This window comes from Melanostigma gelatinosum (assembly GCF_949748355.1).
Source record: "Melanostigma gelatinosum genome assembly, chromosome: 9".
Classification (NCBI taxonomy): domain Eukaryota; kingdom Metazoa; phylum Chordata; class Actinopteri; order Perciformes; family Zoarcidae; genus Melanostigma; species Melanostigma gelatinosum.
This window is the reverse complement of record NC_136642.1, coordinates 1061446-1082548: the sequence shown is the minus strand read 5'-3', so window position 1 is coordinate 1082548 and position 21103 is coordinate 1061446. Positions and strand designations below refer to the sequence as shown.

Sequence of the window (21103 nt, the reverse complement as noted above, 5' to 3'; positions counted from 1 at the left end):
GACCACTGACATACCTGAGACCAACTGACACACCTGAGACCACCGACACACCTGAGACCACAGACTCACCTGAGACCACCTGAGACCACTGACACACCTGAGACCACAGACTCACCTGAGACCACAGACTCACCTGAGACCACAGACTCACCTGAGACCACCTGAGACCACTGACACACCTGAGACCACAGACTCACCTGAGACCAACTGAAACCACCTGACACACCTGAGACCACTGACACACCTGAGACCACTGACACACCTGAGACCACAGACTCACCTGAGACCACCTGAGACCACTGACACACCTGAGACCACCTGAGACCACTGACACACCTGAAACCACCTGACACACCTGAAACCACTGACACACCTGAGACCACAGACTCACCTGAGACCACCTGAGACCACCGACACACCTGAGACCACTGACACACCTGAGACCACAGACTCACCTGAGACCACCTGAGACCACCGACACACCTGAGACCACTGACACACCTGAGACCACAGACTCACCTGAGACCACCTGAGACCACCGACACACCTGAGACCACCTGAGACCACTGACACACCTGAAACCACCTGACACACCTGAAACCACCTGACAGACCTGAAACCACCTGACACACCTGAGACCACTGACACACCTGAGACCACAGACTCACCTGAGACCACAGACTCACCTGAGACCACCTGAGACCACTGACACACCTGAGACCACAGACTCACCTGAGACCAACTGAAACCACCTGAGACCACTGACACACCTGAGACCACTGACACCTGAGACCACTGACTCACCTGAGACCACAGACTCACCTGAGACCACCTGAGACCACAGACTCACCTGAGACCACCTGACACACCTGAGACCAACTGCATAAATGTTTGGTAAATACATATTTATAAATTGGCATAAAACTTACGAATAAATCTACAAAATACAAACAAATGAACAAGGACTGAATTTATTAGTGTTTAAAAAGTAGAAGGAAATTATTTGAAAAATTTGAAAATTAGTTTGAAATCAAATCATTTTATGCAAATTATTTCTCAGTTTATTGAAACACTTTATTCTTCATTTATTAATGTTTCGATGAGTCAGATACTCCGGCTTGATTCAGGCTGCATGTTATTCATCAAGATATTTTTATATTGAAGACTTGATATTTGATACTTATACACGAGTCACAAGATTGTAGTTCTTTGTAGTTCTTTGTAGTTCTTTGGTCTGAATATAAAGGTGGTTCTTTAACATTTGTGTCACGAATAAAACATCTTCCTGTTGTGTTGTGATCGTGATGCTCTTTAATATTTAAAGTTCTGTCTGTGAATAAATGATCAACGTGAGAATCCTTTAATTCAGAAACATAAAGCCATAACTACACTACAAGCACATCAACGCTTTAATGACCCTGATGTTCATATTCACTGTTTCACATCAAGTTTGGAGCTGAGCAGCTGAGTTTTATCAATTATTTAGTTGATCGACAATGGTTTTTAATGGTATTTTAATGGTTGAAGTCACTTTTCTGGAAAAACATTTGCAGGTTCCAGATGAAATAATGTTAATAATAATATAACGGCGTTTTAACGGCGTGTCCGCCGTTAAAACACTTCCCGGAAGTCTGTTCTCGTGGGTCCTCGCTCATGGCTCCTCATAGATCTCTCCTCCCTCCTCCCTCCTCGATCCTCCATCCTCAGAGCAGGAATAAGAGCTTTGGGTCGTCCGTCAATATGGCGGCGCAGAAGAACTTCTGGTTCGAGTTATGTTTTATTGTGAAAAACCCCACCGGAAGTTCGACTGTGTTCCTTCGTGCATCTTGACGTCACGCTGGAAGTCCCTCGGTCCAGTTGTCCTACGGGTCCTTTTTAAAACCCGCTGAGACCGCCACGCGACAGAACAACCGTTAAAACAGAAACTACCGGTTGAACGGGTTGAACGGTTTGACAGTCATTCAAAATTGAACGGACTTTTTTCTTTTGAGGGTGTGGACTCAGTGGAGTCTCGCGACAGGCGGAAACAGAATCTAACGGTGAGACACAAAGTTACATTTTACAGTAAAAAACAAACTATTCCGTCACTTTAAACACTAAACTCTGATAAACCGACATGATGACACATTAATACTATTAGTTGATGACGCCGTTAATCAGCTGATCGATAGTTGATCCTGATGGTAAACAACACGAGTCACTTTAGATTAAATATTAATAATTCAAAGTAAAATATCTGCTATTTAACTCGTTTGTGTTGAACTACGTCATCTAATAAACCAAACAATATTTATTTACATTTCTGTTGTTTTCGTCTTCTGCTGTGTGTCCGCTGTGCGCATGCGCAGTCTGACCAAACAAAGAAAACATTTTTTAAAGAGAGAAAGATAAAGAGGAAAAAATTGAAGATGTCATTTAAATAAACTTCTTTATGTATAGTCTCTGGTCCACTGATGTAAGTATTGTAGTATTTATTTCTATACTTAGCCTAGTAGTTTGGGGAGGGGGGGAGTGAACAAGAACTCATTCTGCTCTTCAGGTAGAAGAAGAACCAGATCAGAGTCCCAGATCTGCACTAGGGGGTCTGAGCGATAGGACAGACAGACGGGTGAGGACAGAGACAGACACTGTGTGGAAACTATATATATCTAACTGACCACTCACAGTTTATCGTTAACCATCAGAGTGTAAATAAAGTTTAACGTTAACCATCAGAGTGTAAATAAAGTTTATCGTTAACCATCAGAGTGTAAATAAAGTTTGTCGTTAACCATCAGAGTGTAAATAAAGTTTACCGTTAACCATCAGAGTGTAAATAAAGTTTACCGTTAACCATCAGAGTGTAAATAAAGTTTTACTGACTCAGTAGAACATGTGTTTCTAGTCTCTGATCATGTTTCATTGTAAACAACCAATCAGAGGAGAGCTAGCAACGTTAGCAGCACCGCTAACTGAATGGTTATTATAATAATAATAATAATAATAATATATCTGTTGTTATAAAATAATAATATCTTATTCTTAATTCTCCCCAAAGATAACAGGTCGCATGTTAAAAGTTATTCTACTCATATTGTCAATACTTTACAGGGATGGGTCAAATGCTGAGAAATATTTCCCCCTTAAAGGGTTCAATATAGTATCAATTCTATTCTACTCATTTAAATACATTGGTTTCATATAGTTGTGGTTTCAAACTACAACATAACAAATTCACTTTTATGTATTTGTTTATTGATCAATAATAATGTTATTTTGTGTGCAGTAAATAAAAAAATAAATACATAAATGAAAGGTTTACCTTTGCAGCACTCTCTCCTCTGAGGAACACATCAGTTACCTGTACCCACAATGCACCTGTGAAAACACCTGAAAACCATCAGATCAATTAAGAGCCTGAACAACCAGAGCGTCATAGTTTCCTCTCAGGATGTGCTTTAACCTCTTGAACACGACAGCCTCCTTTAGAGAGGGGGGGGGGGTGTACTTCTGTACAATTCACTTTTGCGATACGAATAAAACATAAAAATACATGTGTAACAAAGAGATTCTGGGTGAAACAACCACGGGAGCCATTTTACACACTGCAAAACACAATTATACATGAACTAAGATCATATCAAGAAGAATACTACAAGTTTTACCACAAAACCATGTTTTTCTGGGCAAAAAACTGCAGTACTATACTCTTTGTTTTGGTCTATGATGAGAAAGCACGGAGCGATTTTGGCGGATGAACACATGATCCAGAGGGCCGTGCTTCGACCCGCTTCGCGTATCGTTTTCGAAATTACTCTCTTTCAAACCGTTAACCCGAACCCCAAGTAATAAAGTCATACATCATATGTCATGTTTTAATGATCAAATGACACGCAGATCAAAACAGAATGAAGTGATTAAAGAAAAGACAGACATGTGAGGACAGAGACAGACATGTGAGGACAGAGACACGTGAGGACAGGGACACACATGTGAGGACAGAGACACATGTGAGGACAGAGACAGACATGTGAGGACAGAGACAGACATGTGAGGACAGAGACAGACATGTGAGGACAGACATGTGAGGACAGAGACAGACATGTGAGGACAGAGACAGACATGTGAGGACAGACATGTGAGGACAGGGACATAAAACTACACAGTTTTATAATGTGATGTAAGCAGTCTGTCTCGAGAGTATTTATTCTCTGCACAGAGAAGGTTCAGTCTTCATGCTATGCAGTCTGAAGGAGGAGGACCCAAAGTGTACAACTTATAAAGGAGGGGGGGGGTAGGATGAGTCCTCACGAAGACATCTGGTCAACAGTTTATCAACAAATGTTATCATCTAACAATCTCATTTATCTTTGATGTCTTTTTATTAAAATCCTTGTTTGACATTAATAAAATCCTCTGTTCCTGCGTCCTCCATCTGTTAGGACATGACGTGTCTCTTCTAAATGGAGACATCAGCAGATATCAGCAAGCAGGTAAAACTCTGCGATGTAGTACAGTAAAAAGTACAATATTTACCTCAGATGTAATCGTAGAAATGCTCTCTAAAGTACCATTACCTTGTAGATGTACCTGTTATTAACTCCTTCCTGTCTCCTCAGCGCTGCAGCTGTGGCTCCGCCTCCTTCAGGTGTTGGTGTCTGGACTGTAATGAAGCTCTGTGTTACGACTGCCTGTCGGCTCATCGCAGAGTGACGTTAACCAGATCACACCGGATCCTAAATCAGCCACCAGCAGGTCAGATTACAAATTATAGATCCCTTTTATTGATCCACTGGTGAGTCAGACTGTATTACACCAGGTAGTCGGACTGTATCTCACCAGGTAGTCGGACTGTATCTCACCAGGTAGTCGGACTGTATCTCACCAGGTAGTCGGACTGTATCTCACCAGGTAGTCGGACTGTATCTCACCAGGTAGTCGGACTGTATCTCACCAGGTAGTCAGACTGTATCTCACCAGGTAGTCGGACTGTATCTCACCAGGTAGTCGGACTGTATCTCACCAGGTAGTCGGACTGTATCACACCAGGTAGTCGGACTGTATCACACCAGGTAGTCGGACTGTATCACACCAGGTAGTCGGACTGTATCTCACCAGGTAGTCGGACTGTATCTCACCAGGTAGTCGGACTGTATCTCACCAGGTAGTCGGACTGTATCTCACCAGGTAGTCGGACTGTATCTCACCAGGTAGTCGGACTGTATCTCACCAGGTAGTCGGACTGTATCACACCAGGTAGTCGGACTGTATCACACCAGGTAGTCGGACTGTATCTCACCAGGTAGTCGGACTGTATCTCACCAGGTAGTCGGACTGTATCACACCAGGTAGTCGGACTGTATAACACCAGGTAGTCGGACTGTATCTCACCAGGTAGTCGGACTGTATCTCACCAGGTAGTCGGACTGTATCACACCAGGTAGTCGGACTGTATCTCACCAGGTAGTCGGACTGTATCACACCAGGTAGTCGGACTGTATAACACCAGGTAGTCGGACTGTATCTCACCAGGTAGTCGGACTGTATCTCACCAGGTAGTCGGACTGTATCTCACCAGGTAGTCGGACTGTATCTCACCAGGTAGTCGGACTGTATCTCACCAGGTAGTCGGACTGTATCTCACCAGGTAGTCGGACTGTATCACACCAGGTAGTCGGACTGTATCTCACCAGGTAGTCTGACTGTATCTCACCAGGTAGTCGGACTGTATCTCACCAGGTAGTCGGACTGTATCTCACCAGGTAGTCGGACTGTATCACACCAGGTAGTCGGACTGTATCACACCAGGTAGTCGGACTGTATCTCACCAGGTAGTCGGACTGTATCACACCAGGTAGTCGGACTGTATAACACCAGGTAGTCGGACTGTATCTCACCAGGTAGTCGGACTGTATCTCACCAGGTAGTCGGACTGTATCTCACCAGGTAGTCGGACTGTATCTCACCAGGTAGTCGGACTGTATCTCACCAGGTAGTCGGACTGTATCTCACCAGGTAGTCGGACTGTATCTCACCAGGTAGTCGGACTGTATCTCACCAGGTAGTCGGACTGTATCACACCAGGTAGTCGGACTGTATCTCACCAGGTAGTCGGACTGTATCACACCAGGTAGTCGGACTGTATCTCACCAGGTAGTCGGACTGTATCTCACCAGGTAGTCGGACTGTATCTCACCAGGTAGTCGGACTGTATCTCACCAGGTAGTCGGACTGTATCTCACCAGGTAGTCGGACTGTATCTCACCAGGTAGTCATTTACTGAGGTGGCTTAGTGGATAGCAGGGCTGTCTTTCAATCAGAGGCTCTGCTAGTCACATGTCGATGTGTCCTTGAGCAAGACACTTAACCCCAAAAATGTCTCCCGTAGTTGTGCCTACGGTGTAGAAATGTGAAAGACTCTGAATTGTAAGTCGCTTTGGATAAAAGCGTCTGCTAAATGACTGTAATGTAATGTAATAAATCAAGAGAGAAGTAGAGTCATTTTCTCATAGACTTCTATACAACCAGAGGAGTCGCCCCCTGGTGGACACGAGAGAGAATGCAGCTTTAACTTTACTTTAAACCGGAGGTTGAACTGATCTCCTCTTCAACAACATGTCAAAAAAGTGTCTCCTTTCTGTCTCCAGGAGACGTCTCGACTCCGCCCATCAAGTTCTGTAGACTCCACCCGTCTGAGCCGCTCAAACTCTTCTGCTTTACCTGTAACCAGCTCACCTGTAGAGACTGTCAGCTGGCGGCTCACATGAACCACAGGTATCACTGACATCACAAGACAGATGTCCCAGAGACTATATATCTGTATGACATTTATTTTGTAGAAAGTGTCAGGAAGCTTAGATTTAAACAGGAACAGCTTCCTGTTTCAGTGTCAAGAGTTTCACAATAAAAGCATCCTAGAACAAGCTGGAGTTAACTTAATCAAAGCTCTTCTTCAGACTTCAGAGTAGAAACAGAAGGTAAGTGTAGAGTGTGGTGGAAAAGCTATATAATAGTACAGAGTGAGTCCTATAATACTGAACACTGAAATAAGGAACATTGAGAGAAGAAGTTTGTCTCTGTAGTATTTAATCATCCACTGAGGGCCTGTGCAGTCTGAGGGAGGAGGAGCCCAGGCTGCAGGATGTGTAAAGCTTTAAAGGATCAGGGAACAGGAGGACGGGAGTACGATGAGTCCCCACGAAGACGTCTGTTTCTGCTCCTCCTCTCACATTCTGTGGTTTAGTACCTCGAGGTTAAACTCTGTGATTACTATCTGCACTCCCATTTGGTTACTTCCTCTGAAGGAAGCTAGAGCAGACGTCCCATATCGTCTTGTCAAACACACACATGCATAAACATTATATACAGTCTTGTTATTGAGTAAAGGCACATAAGAGAAGAAGAGTTACTGTTGGAACATCAGCTGATCTGATCACAGTTTAAACCTCTTCAATCAATAGTTACTGATCAATAATCAAACTCATTCTACAATCATGTTATATCCACTCCCTCCTCCTCCTCCTCCTCCTCCTCCTCCTCCTCCTCCTCCTCCTCCTCCTCCTCCTCCTCTCAGGTACCAGTTTGTCAAGGAGGCTTTGAACAATGTGAAGCAGCAGCTGGAGGAAGTGGTTCAGCCAATCACAGCGCAGAGAGACACAGTGAGGCGGAGCCTGATGGACATGAAGATCAGGTAGAACAGCAACGAGGAAACAAGATGTATCAATAATTATGATTCATGAGTGATCAATAAATGAAGTGTTATCTCCTCCTCCTCCTCCTCCTCAGGCTGCAGGACATCATAGACAGTCGTTCTAATCTGAAGTCTGAGCTGGAGGGGTCGTTTAACGTCGTCGTGAAACATCTGTCTAAGAGGATGCAGGACATCTTGAAACAGGCGGAGGTAAGGTAAACAACAACAAAGATCGTCATGGAAACAGATGAGAGGGAATCATCACAGTGTCGTCTGTATCATTGTCCTTTTACTTTGTTTTAGTCATTTATTGTGTTTTTATACCTTCAGCCAGTACTCATGTTCACTGAGCAGAGCCTGAAGGCATCATAGTGTAACTGAAGTGAACCTCCGTTGGTTAGCCGTTAGCGGTGCTGCTAACGTTACTAGCTCTCCTCTGATTGGTTGTTTACAATGAAACATGATCAGAGATCAGAGACTAGAAACGGAACTGTTTGTGTTTTTCTTTGCAGGAGTTGTGTTTGTCGGAGTTCGAAGGGATTAAGAAGAGGATGACGAAGATGAAGGACCTGTGGCAGAACCAACAGTTAGTGACAGACATTGTAGAAGAAGCCAGAAACACCAACGACCTGTCGTCCCTGATGACCTACCTAGCTCAGGTGAGGGAATCCTTCACATGTGTGAAACCTCCTCAGAACAAACTGAACCATGACCCGAGGAAAACAGGTGGTCTCGGTCCCGGATCAAACCGGACCAGGGTTCTGTTTTCGGTTCTGGTGTGGAAACATATTTTTAATGGTTTGGACTTTCGGACAAATTACAGGAAATTCTGGTCGTCCTTTATTCATTTATTTATCAGCGCTCTTTATGACGTTTAGTGAATAAAACATAAAAGGAGAGTAGGGCTCAATGATTTTGAAGAAATGTCGAATTGCGATTATATTTGAAGGAATGATATTTCATTTTAAATGGTTAAAATTTTGCCTTTCACAAATATTGCCACATTGCAATTTTCATAAAATAGTGATTTATTGATTAAATTGTGATATTTAATCCCAAACTATGCAATTTCACATCATTTTGGACCAATATAACTACTTGTTGGATCATTTAAAAAACATATTTACACAAATCACAGCCACAGCCTTCGTCTAAATATTAAATTCTTCTGGAAATGTTTTTTTTCTGTAAAATCCAAATCCAATTGTAAAAGAATTTCTCTCACTTCTGGTAAATTTATTATTTGTTGATAACTAAAAAAAGTTATGATGAACAGTTAAAATTACAGAACGCACGCTCGCCCATCTCCAAGAACTCCTGATCCCTCGTCCTAAAACAGAAGAAACAGGAAACGGCAACAAAGAGGAAGAGGAATTCTGCTGTAGTTCTTCAGGTTGTTTTGGACTCAGAGATTCAGAACCAGTCTGACCTCGTGGTATTTTCTGTCTGCAGGTTAAGTATCAGCTGAAGGAATGTCCTGATCTGGACGTGTCTCCTCCTCAGATCATGTCTCACCTGAAGGTCGTCACCGACAGGACGTCTCTGGAGGCCGTTCTGAACTTTGGTGAGTCGAGATTCTGTCCGGATCCCCAACAAACCATGATTGTTGTGGGTTGAGCTGCATCACGGCAGCCTAAAGGGTTTTCTAGATGAAACTCTTGGGATGTAAAAGGGTTCTCAGTAGATCCCCCTACATTGGTTCCAGGTGAAACCCTTGGAATATAAAAGGGTTCTCAGTAGATCCCCCTCCGTGGGTTCTAGATGATGCCCTTGGATTATGAAAGGGTTCTTGGTAAAACCCCCTACGTTGGTTCCAGGTGAAACCCGTCAGAATATAAAAGGGTTCTCGGTAGAATCGTCTGGGTGTGTACTAGATGAAGCCCTTGGAATAATGAAGGGTTCTTGGTAGATCCCCTGCTGTAGGTTCCAGATTAAACCCTTAGAAAAAGGAAAGGGTTCTCGGTGCCTTTGAAATATGAAAAAGTTCTCGGTAGATCCACCTCGGTGGGTTCTAGATGTCCCCTTTGGACTGTAAAAGGGTTCTCAGTAGATCCCCCTCGGAAATGAGATAGATTTTTCTATCATGTAAACCGATGTGGATACTTGATATTTAACATGACATCACATGTTTTTATGTTTCTGATTGGCTCTAAACATCCTGATTGATGATTTATATTTGCTGAGGATGTTTCTGTTTCCAGGTGCACTTGACGTTTCATGGATCCCCTTCTCCGTCTCACCAACCTCCAATCAGAAAACTCCAAATGCCTTCTCCTCCCCTACCCCCCTTGTCGGGCCTCCTCTCTCCTACAGACCACTCTCCCAAACCAGGAACACTTTTGACTCACCTGTTGCACCCGTTCCCGTCAGTTGTTCCTCAACATCCTCAAAGTCTATGTCCAGCAAGTTCCGTCTTTCTCCTTTCTCGTCCTCCACCGTCATTCCAACCACCTCCACCTGTCTTGCACCCTCCTGTTTGACCCTTCCTCAAAACAGGAACACCTGGGACAATGACTCATCTGTTCCAGTCAACTGTCCCTCTACTTCACGGAAATTGTCGTCCAATCAGTTTAGTCATCCTTCCTCCTCCAGTCCGGGCGTCAACCAATCCAAAACTCCCTTGACCACGGTCGCGCCAGGTACCTCAACTCAAACTGTCCAACAACCGTCCTTCACAAATAATTCAAGACTGGTGTGGCATCTGACAAATCCTACTTCAGGGAACCTTCCGCCTGTCAGCGTTCACCACCCTCCTTCAGCAGATCCGTCTCCGGTCTTCCAACTGGTTCAACCCTCACTGGATTTGAACAAACCCCCTGCCCACCAGAACCAGTCCAACGCCATCCTGCTGAGCAACACTCAGACCCCAAACAATGCGTCCTGCTTCACCCTCTTTTCAGTCATGCCTCAGTTTCCCATGCTGCTCAGTCCGACCTCACCTGGAAACACCTCGCCTGAACACCAGAAGAGTCTGGGAATTATCAGCCCTCAGACACTTCCTGCAACCACCAAAGGAAACCCGATCTCTGGCGGGCCGAGTGGCACGGCGCTGCATCAACCTCTGAAGGATATCCGCTTTACTACAACCAGCAGCCCTCCGTCCTCCCACCAGTGTCTCACCCCAGATATCAGCCCTCATTCTTCTCTGAAAGACCAGCAGCAGAGTCCTGTGGTGAGGGCTGTGGCGGACTCCGCCTGTAATCGCAACATACAGCCGGTCGCAGCGAAGCGGCCGGAACCGGCTGAGAACGAACCGACCTCCACTGTGTCTGAAGAACCTGCACCAGCAGGGGAACGGTATGTTTTTTATAGAAAAACTGCAGAACCGAAACCGTCACCTGAAGTATCAGATACAGAACCTGAACCTGCACCTGAAGAACCTGAACCTGCAGCTGAAGTATCAGATACAGAACCTGAACCTGCAGCTGAAGTATCAGATGCAGAAACTGAACAGAGCTCTGTGATTGGACATCTGGACAACATTATGGGCCAATGGCAGCCCAGAGTTTCTCTGAGCGGGCTGCCTGTAACTCCGCCCCACCCTGGATGTCCAGACCCTTGTTTTGGTCCGGTTACCGGTGATTCTGAAGATGAGATTTACCTGAAAGAGATGAGAGAAGACACTCAGGTAAAGTAGTGGAATGTATCTAACTGAAGTGCTTTACCTTTCTAGTTCTCCTCCACTACATCTCAGAGGTAGAATTTATGATGTGTTGATGTTAAATGTTTGTGTGTTGAGAAAACATGTTTCAGCAAAATAACCATTTAAAGCTGGAGTGCAGGACTTTTACATATGAAGGAATATTCAAACCCTAAACGATATATAACTCACCCTGTTAAATACTATTAACCCAAAGTTGTGATGGAAAGTTTCCACTGTGCTGGTACTTTTCTACTGTGACTTCCTCAATAACAAGACCATATATGTGACATATGATCGTACCGAGCAGAATGGGAACAAGACCATATGGGGTGTTTCTGCTTAGCTTCCATGAGAGGAAGTCAGTCAATGTATAACAAGACCATATGTAGGATGTCTATAGGTTCCATAAAAGGAAGAAAGTGAATGGGGATGCAGACAGTTAATCACAGACTGTTTAGATTCGGAACTGTTGTACAGATTGTAATGTTTCTGTATTATAATTATGACCCAGACGAACAGACTTGATGCACTGCAGCAGGCTGTTATTCCGAGGCTCGTATACACGCTGTTAATGCCGTCTTGCTGACTGACTGTATATATTCTCTACTGCCCACCAGGTGGTGTGGTTTTACTGTGAACATCACACAGATGTGTTTATATTAGGAACTGTTGTACAGAGGACTCATCCTACCCTCCCCCACCCTTGTGCACTGCTCCTCTATAAGATGCATAAACCCTGCACACTGGGTCTTTTCCTCCATCAGACTGCATTGCATTCTGTATGAAGATTGGACCTTCTCTGCACAGAGAATAATTCTCAATGTTCCTAATTTCAGTACTATAGGACTCACTCTGTACTATTATATAGTTATTCCACCACAGAGTAAATGTGCAACATGAATCATAAAAACAGAGCGAAGCAGGAAATCAAGATGTTCTCTTAATTCTTAATAATCTGGTTCTTTAAAAGCAGTGTGCTCTTATTTTGAAATAAAGGTAACAATGGTAGAGTTGATTGTGCTGATCATTGATCCTAACTGAAGTTATATGGGGCGTGTGTAGCTAAGCCTCCCAGCATGCACTGGGGCAATAGATTATAGAGGTTTCTCTCATCCCAGATCTTTTTCAAAATGTAAATGATCCAGCAAACTTTGAAGTGATCCAGGTGTTCCTCTTTGCTGTGTCACAGACCCATGCAGGTGAGGTCACAGATAACATCATCGCTGAGCTGCCGTCACCAGAGTCACCTGTGACTCTGGTGACGGTCAGCTGCTCCGCCTGTCAGTCGGCCAGCAGTTCAATAATCTGTTCATTCTGTGGTCGAGGATTCCACCGGGACTGTCATGATCCTCCTGTTGGACCCGACCTCCGGTAAGAATCCATCCGTCCACCCATCCGTCCGTTAGTCCATCCGTCCATCCACCCATCCACCCATCCATCCGTCCATCCATCCACCCATCCATCCGTCCATCCGTCAATCCATCCGTTAATCCATCCATCCGTCCATCCGTCCATCCACCCATCCACCCATCCATCCGTCCATCCATCCGTTAATCCATCCATCCGTCCGTCCATCCACCCATCCACCCATCCATCCGTCCATCCGTCCATCCGTCCACCCGTCCACCCATCCATCCGTTAATCCATCCGTCCGTCCGTCCATCCACCCATCCATCCGTCCATCCGTCCACCCGTCCATCCGTCCATCCATCCGTCCATCCACCCATCCACCCATCCATCCGTCCATCCGTCAATCCACCCATCCATCCGCCAATCCATCCGTCCATCCGTCCATCCATCCGTCAATCCACCCATCCATCCGTTCATCCGTCAATCCACCCATCCATCCGTCCACCCATCCATCCGTTAGTCCATCCGTCCATCCACCCATCCATCCGTCCATCCGTCAATCCATCCGTTAATCCATCCATCCACCCATCCATCTGTTAATCCATCCATCCGTCCATCCACCCATCCACCCATCCGTCCATCCGTCAATCCATCCGTTAATCCATCCGTCCATCCACCCATCCACCCATCCATCCGTCCATCCATCCGTCCATCCACCCATCCACCCATCCATCCGTCCATCCGTCAATCCATCCGTTAATCCATCCATCCGTCCACCCATCCATCCGTCCATCCATCCGTCCACCCGTCCACCCATCCATCCGTCCATCCATCCGTTAATCCATCCATCCGTCCGTCCATCCACCCATCCATCCGTCCATCCGTCCACCCGTCCATCCGTCCATCCATCCATCCATCCGTCCATCCACCCATCCATCCGTCCATCCGTCAATCCACCCATCCATCCGTCCATCCATCCGTCAATCCACCCATCCACCCATCCATCCGTCCACCCGTCCACCCGTCCACCCATCCATCCGTCCATCCATCCGTTAATCCATCCATCCGTCCGTCCATCCACCCATCCATCCGTCCATCCGTCCACCCGTCCATCCGTCCATCCATCCATCCATCCGTCCATCCACCCATCCACCCATCCATCCGTCCATCCGCCAATCCATCCGTCCATCCGTCCATCCATCCGTCCATCCACCCATCCATCCACCCATCCACCCATCCATCCGTCCATCCGCCAATCCATCCGTCCATCCATCCGTTCATCCGTCAATCCACCCATCCATCCGTCAATCCATCCGTCCATCCATCTGTCAATTCATCCATCCATCTGTCAATCCATCCATCCATCTGTCAATCCATCCTTCCATCCATCCGTCAGGCAGAGACCTGCACGGGGTTCTCCCCAACTAAGCTCTCTCAAACTCAGCTCTCCCCGACTCCGCTCCTTATCCTTGAAAACCGTGAATATTTATACTCTTCTGGGACTCAGGATACATGACACTTCAAACAATACATGCTTCTAAAACATAAATCCCCCTTTCCCCAGCAGGACATTAATACCAGGGTATTCTTATTTATATGTACCCATTGGCGTGACTAGCGGTTATATGCAGGAATGCTGATTTGTTTCTCAGGACCCGAACTCACCGTTTCCCCTAACCCTACGGAATACATACGAATGCCGACTCGGTCTCATGACCTCTTCTTGAAGTTTCAATTAACCCTCTAGAATAATAATTCACTACCGTAAAGGCCGAGACGTGCCCGACCGAGTGCCGATGCTTAAGGCGACCAGGGAAGACGATACGTGATGAATCGTGAGTGCAGTTTTGCGAACCTCACATCTCTGCCGGTAGACCGCTGCCTCGGCACGTGCACTCTGCATGAAAATATAATATCGAGTCTCGTGTCACGATATCGATATAATGTCTCGTGTCACGATATCGATATAATATCGAGTCTCGTGTCACGATATCAATATAATATTGAGTCTCGAGTCACGATATCAATATATCTAGTCTCGTGTCACGATATCGATATAATGTCTCGTGTCACGATATCGATATAATGTCTCGTGTCACGATATCGATATAATGTCTCGTGTCACGATATCGATATAATGTCTCGTGTCACGATATCGATATAATATCTAGTCTCCTGTCACGATATCGATATAATGTCTCGTGTCACGATATCGATATAATATCTAGTGTCACGATATCGATATAATGTCTCGTGTCACGATATCGATATAATATTGAGTCTCGTGTCACGGTATCGATATACTATCGAGTCTCGTGTCACGATATCGATATAATGTCTCGTGTCACGATATCGATATAATATCTAGTGTCACGATATCGATATAATGTCTCGTGTCACGATATCGATATAATGTCTCGTGTCACGATATCGATATATCTAGTCTCCTGTCACGATATCGATATAATGTCTCGTGTCACGATATCGATATAATATCTAGTGTCACGATATCGATATAATGTCTCGTGTCACGATATCGATATAATATTGAGTCTCGTGTCACGATATCGATATAATATTGAGTCTCCTGTCACGATATCGATATAATGTCTCGTGTCACGATATCGATATAATATCTAGTGTCACGATATCGATATAATGTCTCGTGTCACGATATCGATATAATGTCTCGTGTCACGATATCGATATATCTAGTCTCCTGTCACGATATCGATATAATGTCTCGTGTCACGATATCGATATAATATCTAGTGTCACGATATCGATATAATGTCTTGTGTCACGATATCGATATAATATTGAGTCTCGTGTCACGATATCGATATAATATTGAGTCTCGAGTCACGATATCAATATATCTAGTCTCGTGTCACGATATCGATATAATATCTAGTCTCCTGTCACGATATCGATATAATGTCTCGTGTCACGGTATCGATATACTATCGAGTCTCGTGTCACGATATCGATATAATGTCTCGTGTCACGATATCGATATAATATCTAGTGTCACGATATCGATATAATGTCTCGTGTCACGATATCGATATAATGTCTCGTGTCACGATATCGATATATCTAGTCTCCTGTCACGATATCGATATAATGTCTCGTGTCACGATATCGATATAATATCTAGTGTCACGATATCGATATAATGTCTCGTGTCACGATATCGATATAATATTGAGTCTCGTGTCACGATATCGATATAATATTGAGTCTCCTGTCACGATATCGATATAATGTCTCGTGTCACGATATCGATATAATATCTAGTGTCACGATATCGATATAATGTCTCGTGTCACGATATCGATATAATATTGAGTCTCGTGTCACGATATCGATATAATGTCTCGTGTCACGATATCGATATAATGTCTCGTGTCACGATATCGATATAATATCTAGTGTCACGATATCGATATAATGTCTCGTGTCACGATATCGATATAATATTGAGTCTCGTGTCACGATATCGATATAATATCTAGTGTCACGATATCGATATAATGTCTCGTGTCACGATATCGATATAATGTCTCGTGTCACGATATCGATATAATGTCTCGTGTCACGATATCGATATAATATTGAGTCTAGTGTCACGATATCGATATAATGTCTCGTGTCACGATATCGATATAATGTCTCGTGTCACGATATCTATATAATATTGAGTCTAGTGTCACGATATCGATATAATGTCTCGTGTCACGATATCGATATAATGTCTCGTGTCACGATATCGATATAATGTCTCGTGTCACGATATCGATATAATGTCTCGTGTCACGATATCGATATAATATTGAGTCTAGTGTCACGATATCGATATAATGTCTCGTGTCACGATATCGATATAATGTCTCGTGTCACGATATCGATATAATGTCTCGTGTCACGATATCGATATAATGTCTCGTGTCACGATATCGATATAATATTGAGTCTAGTGTCACGATATCGATATAATGTCTCGTGTCACGATATTGAGATATCTCGTCTCGTGTCACGATATCGAGATATCTCGTCTCGTGTCACGATATCGATATATCTCGTCTCATGTCGCCTCATGTCGGATCAGACAGGTGCTTGCTGTTGTGGAAATGTATCTTGTTCTTTTAGTTCTAACTTGTATCTCTTAAACCTGAACATATGCAGACGAGGCCAACAGGGCTCATTTAAACCCAAATAATAAATGTTCTCGTATCGAAGGTATTTTCATGTCATCCTGATCTCACCACTGCACCCTCTTTCCACGAAAACTATACCAAGTCTGGGACCTGGTCTTGGTGGATGCTTCAGCACACAGGAGGGGGGGGGGGGAGATAATGTGCATGTATACTCTGGTAAAGTATTTGTTGTTGGTAGACCTCTGAACCATCTGTGGGGTAGGAGCTCCATCCATTCAGCTGAATTATTATTAGTGTCTGTTCATCAAATATGTTTTTGATATTTTAAGAGGTTATTTCTCAACGGGAGGTTAAAGCGATTTTCTGTCTGAGTGTCTTTCTCCTAAATTGAACACGTTTCCCATTAAAGCCTACCAGCTACTCAAAACGCATCATCTTTCTCATTCTCAAACTTTTATTGTGGAAATTCCTTGACAGCAAATCAGAAAGAGACGCTCCGAGTGAATCCCAACCAATCACAGTGTGATGTTTCCTACAGGTCAGAGTGGATCTGCACGCTGTGTCAGGACCTGTTCGACAGCTCAGACCCCTTCAGCTCTGACAGACCACCGAGACCCGAGAGTCCTTGTCTCAGTCTGTGGGACCAGAGGGTGAGAGAAGATAAACTCATTTCAGCTTTCGCTGGAGATCTTTGAGAGAATGTTCCAACCTGGAGCCTATTACCCACGTCTCTGTGTCCAAGTGACTGATGGGGACGACCGTTTTTAGAAACTGGTCCAGTATTGAAGGAGAACGCTGCCAATGGCAGCAGCTAAACAATTGCTCTGGGGAACTGGTCACCGTCAGTGTACGTCCAGTAAGAGTGCTTGTTGTTGCTCAGATTCTTATCATTAGTGTCTTATGGAAAGAACCTGAAAGAGAAATAAGACCTCAACCTTTCACTTGATCTCGTCTGTTATTGTGTCGAAGAAGTCTCGTTCTGTTCTCCAAACTCTGACAACACCGGCACTCCTCTGTCCAACTCTCACTCCTGATTCCATTGCCGCCTGGCAACAAGTCACATGACACGGTAACAAACAGAAAGGTGTTGTTTCTCTGGAGGGTTCTTTCCATAATGTCCGCGCATTTCTACTCCTGCATATGACTATCAACGCGGCAATGTCTACTCAAGCGTGTAGCAGCGCTAACGCTGCAAACATCAGCATTAGTGCTGACAAAGCCAACGGTGATGACCTGAGGCGGAAGTGGAGGGTGGGCGGGACTGAATCTGTATCCAGTGTGATGCTTTTGTTCCCATAAAGTTAATGATCTGTTTTGTGTGTAACTGGCCGTGTGGTTTGTTGCATCCCAGAGGTGTGAGAGGCTGCTGCTGCACCTGAAGGTTGAAGGCTGCACTCGACTGTCTCAGGTCAGCTTCTCCACAAAGACACTCAGATCTAAGAACACGAACCAGAGATGACCTGATGTCAACAATGTCAACGGATTAGTAATAATCTTAAGGATGTTAATGTATCAGGCACAAGTAACAGAGTATCTTCACAGTGTGGTGTTAGTACTTTCAGTGCAACAGGGTATCATTGTGTATAATAGTATATTTACCAGCAGGTGGAGCTCTGACAGAAGCTGCTGGAGGCTCACTGGTGATGACGATGACGATGATGTCGTCTTTTTGTTTGCAGTCTCAGCTGGCCTTGATGTCGGAGCGTCTGTCTCTCCGTCGTTCTCCTTGGTATCAAACAGCTGCAGAGTTTCTCTGTGACGTCTGGAGTCTGTTTGAAGACGCCTCGCAGGTAAATACAGACACAAACAACGTCGTGTCATTATGGGATGGCCACGTTCTCTCGGAACAGGTTTGTGACTTCAATAAACACAAATCAGAGTACTTCATCACATTGATGCGAAATTACAAAAATCAATATGATCATTGATTACATAGATAAAGAAAGGAGAAATATGAACAAATAGTTTCTTTTTTTTCTCTCATTTATGAAACGATTATTCGATTGACAGGAAGTCAATTGTTGTTCAAAGAAGTTGAAATCACTGATTCCAGCTTTAAGAAGAAACCCTGAAATTATACAAGTTATTTTCTATTTTTGTGTTTAAATATTCTACCTCAAATTCATGATGCATAATGACAGATAATAATATATGAAATCATTTTTAAAAAGCTGCTCTATCAGTTCAATACTAACATATTTTTAGGAGTTTTAATGTGAATGTTTTGGTTTAGAAGTCTGAAATAAAGTCTGTTTGACATCAGCTTTTTACTTCACACTTCAAACATCATAAAAGTTCATTGGTGAAGATTATGTTGATGAACTAAACCTGGAAGAATCAACATTGTTCATCATGAACACAGCCTCCTGTCTGGTGTTTCCAGGATGACGACGTTCTGAACAGACTGCAGGAGGATCTCCGGAGCCGTTTCGCTGCAGAACTGATGTCGCCGAGCAGCAGAGACACACATGGAGGGAAACCTACCGTCGGACCGCTGGTCAACTCCAACATGTCAGACGGACTACAGGCCGCTGAGGGCCTAAAGAGGCCGAAAGTCGTATCGGAGGAACAAGAAGTGACCATCACCAAAGTGAAGGCAACGAGGAAGAGGCTGAGACACCTTCTGGAAGCGTCATTGTTCAAGAGGAGGAAGATTGAGGACAAAACGCCACCCGGGAGTTCTGGGAACTGAAGTTCAAACGATGTTGAACGTGATTCCTCTTACTGTGAAGCTGCAAAGTCAAGGTGGATTCATTGAATTGATTTTTGTATTCATTTATTTATATACTTTTACTATTTTCTTTTGTAATAAATGTTGTTTAAAATGAGTTATAGTTTTTATCTTGTTTTTTTTTTTTTTAAATGAGGTTTGTATGAGCATCATAAAAACATGTTTTTAGTTGTTCATTTCACTCATTTTCAACTCTTACAACATTACAGTCAGACAGTAACAACAGTCGTAGTGTAACATCACTCAGTCTGACAACAGTCGTAGTGTAACATCACTCAGTCTGACAACAGTCGTAGTGTAACATCACTCACAGTCTGACAACAGTCGTAGTGTAACATCACTCACAGTCTGACAACAGTCGTAGTGTAACATCACTCACAGTCTGACAACAGTCGTAGTGTAACATCACTCACAGTCTGACAACAGTCGTAGTGTAACATCACTCAGTCTGACAACAGTCGTAGTGTAACATCACTCAGTCTGACAACAGTCGTAGTGTAACATCACTCACAGTCTGACAACAGTCGTAGTGTAACATCGCTCACAGTTGTAGAAAGATCGTAGAAAGTATGAAAGCATAAAAGTATAGCTGTTGTAACCTGTAACCCTTTTGATTTCAAAGTATAACCGGCACAACATATAGCTTGTTTACACTTTTTATAACATCATAATGTGAATTGTTTTATTTTATGATGGCTGTGATTTAACATATAAACTGTTTAGAGTGACTCTTTGTTTAAAATAGTCACTTGAGCCTCACAGTGCTGGTTCTAACCGGATCAAACCAGTTACCAGCAGTTACGTCCTGTCAGCTCAGAGAGGACTCGTGTGTGAGGGACTCATGGAATGAAGGAGGTGCCGCCTTAGAGCAGCAGAACAAGCAGCAGAAAAACTGAGAGTTTGGGGCTTCTCCCCAAATAGAGAATGGGAATGTCAGAGAGCTGACAGAAGAAGACCTCATTACAAAGTCAGCGACGGCTGACGGAGAGGAATGCCAGAATGACTTCTTGAAGCCACTGATACTGTTTCATTGAATTGAAATTGTTGTATGTGAATCTTGTGTGAAAACCAGAAATAAAACCACAGCCTTACATTAGTAAGTGACTGAAACCAAACCAGTGTTCTGGTCCTTCAGAACAATGTAGCCCTCTCCCCTGTCCGTTAACGGTGATAATATGTGACAAGATAAGACTGATAAGACTTTTACTCAAGTAGTATTCTAAGAGGTGACTTTTTACTTTTACTGGAGTAGTTTTCCAGTAAGGTATCTTTACTTTTTTTTTTGAGTACTTTATACACCACTGCTCTTTTCTCCTCGAGGTAAACATTTTTAAAGTCGATGTATGTATTATTAAATTTTTTTTATGTATGTATTAATTCTTGAAGTGAAAGTTAAAGAACTGTAAAATAAACTGTAAAATAAAAATAAAAACCTGCAGTTTATACTGCAGGTTTTAATACTTTTCCAATCGCTCCGTTGATGAACGAGTACGAACAAACCGATGCCAGCTGAGGCCGAAACGTGTCACCGTCGTGGACGGAGACGGGCG

General features: G+C 43.9%; 1 protein-coding gene across 3 annotated transcripts; it reads left to right on the top strand.

The window, feature by feature from the left end:
- Positions 1–1904: 1904 nt before the first annotated feature.
- Positions 1905–20632, top strand: trim33l (tripartite motif containing 33, like). Of its 3 annotated transcripts, none has more exons than XM_079275468.1 (14): positions 1905–2039; positions 4422–4472; positions 4599–4734; positions 6627–6753; positions 7553–7669; positions 7765–7879; positions 8182–8328; positions 9173–9233; positions 9871–11297; positions 12502–12683; positions 17361–17472; positions 18174–18230; positions 18502–18612; positions 19206–20632. In XM_079275468.1, exons 2-14 carry the CDS (start codon positions 4443–4445, stop codon positions 19512–19514), a joined length of 2931 nt encoding a protein of 976 aa, XP_079131594.1. In that variant the 5' UTR covers positions 1905–2039; positions 4422–4442; the 3' UTR covers positions 19515–20632. The 3 variants fall into 3 exon arrangements, with proteins under 3 accessions (XP_079131594.1, XP_079131593.1, XP_079131595.1); XM_079275467.1 differs by having other exon boundaries at positions 9122–9233; XM_079275469.1 differs by lacking the exons at positions 1905–2039; positions 4422–4472; positions 6627–6753 and having other exon boundaries at positions 4603–4734; positions 9122–9233.
- The last annotated feature ends 471 nt before the right edge of the window (positions 20633–21103 follow it).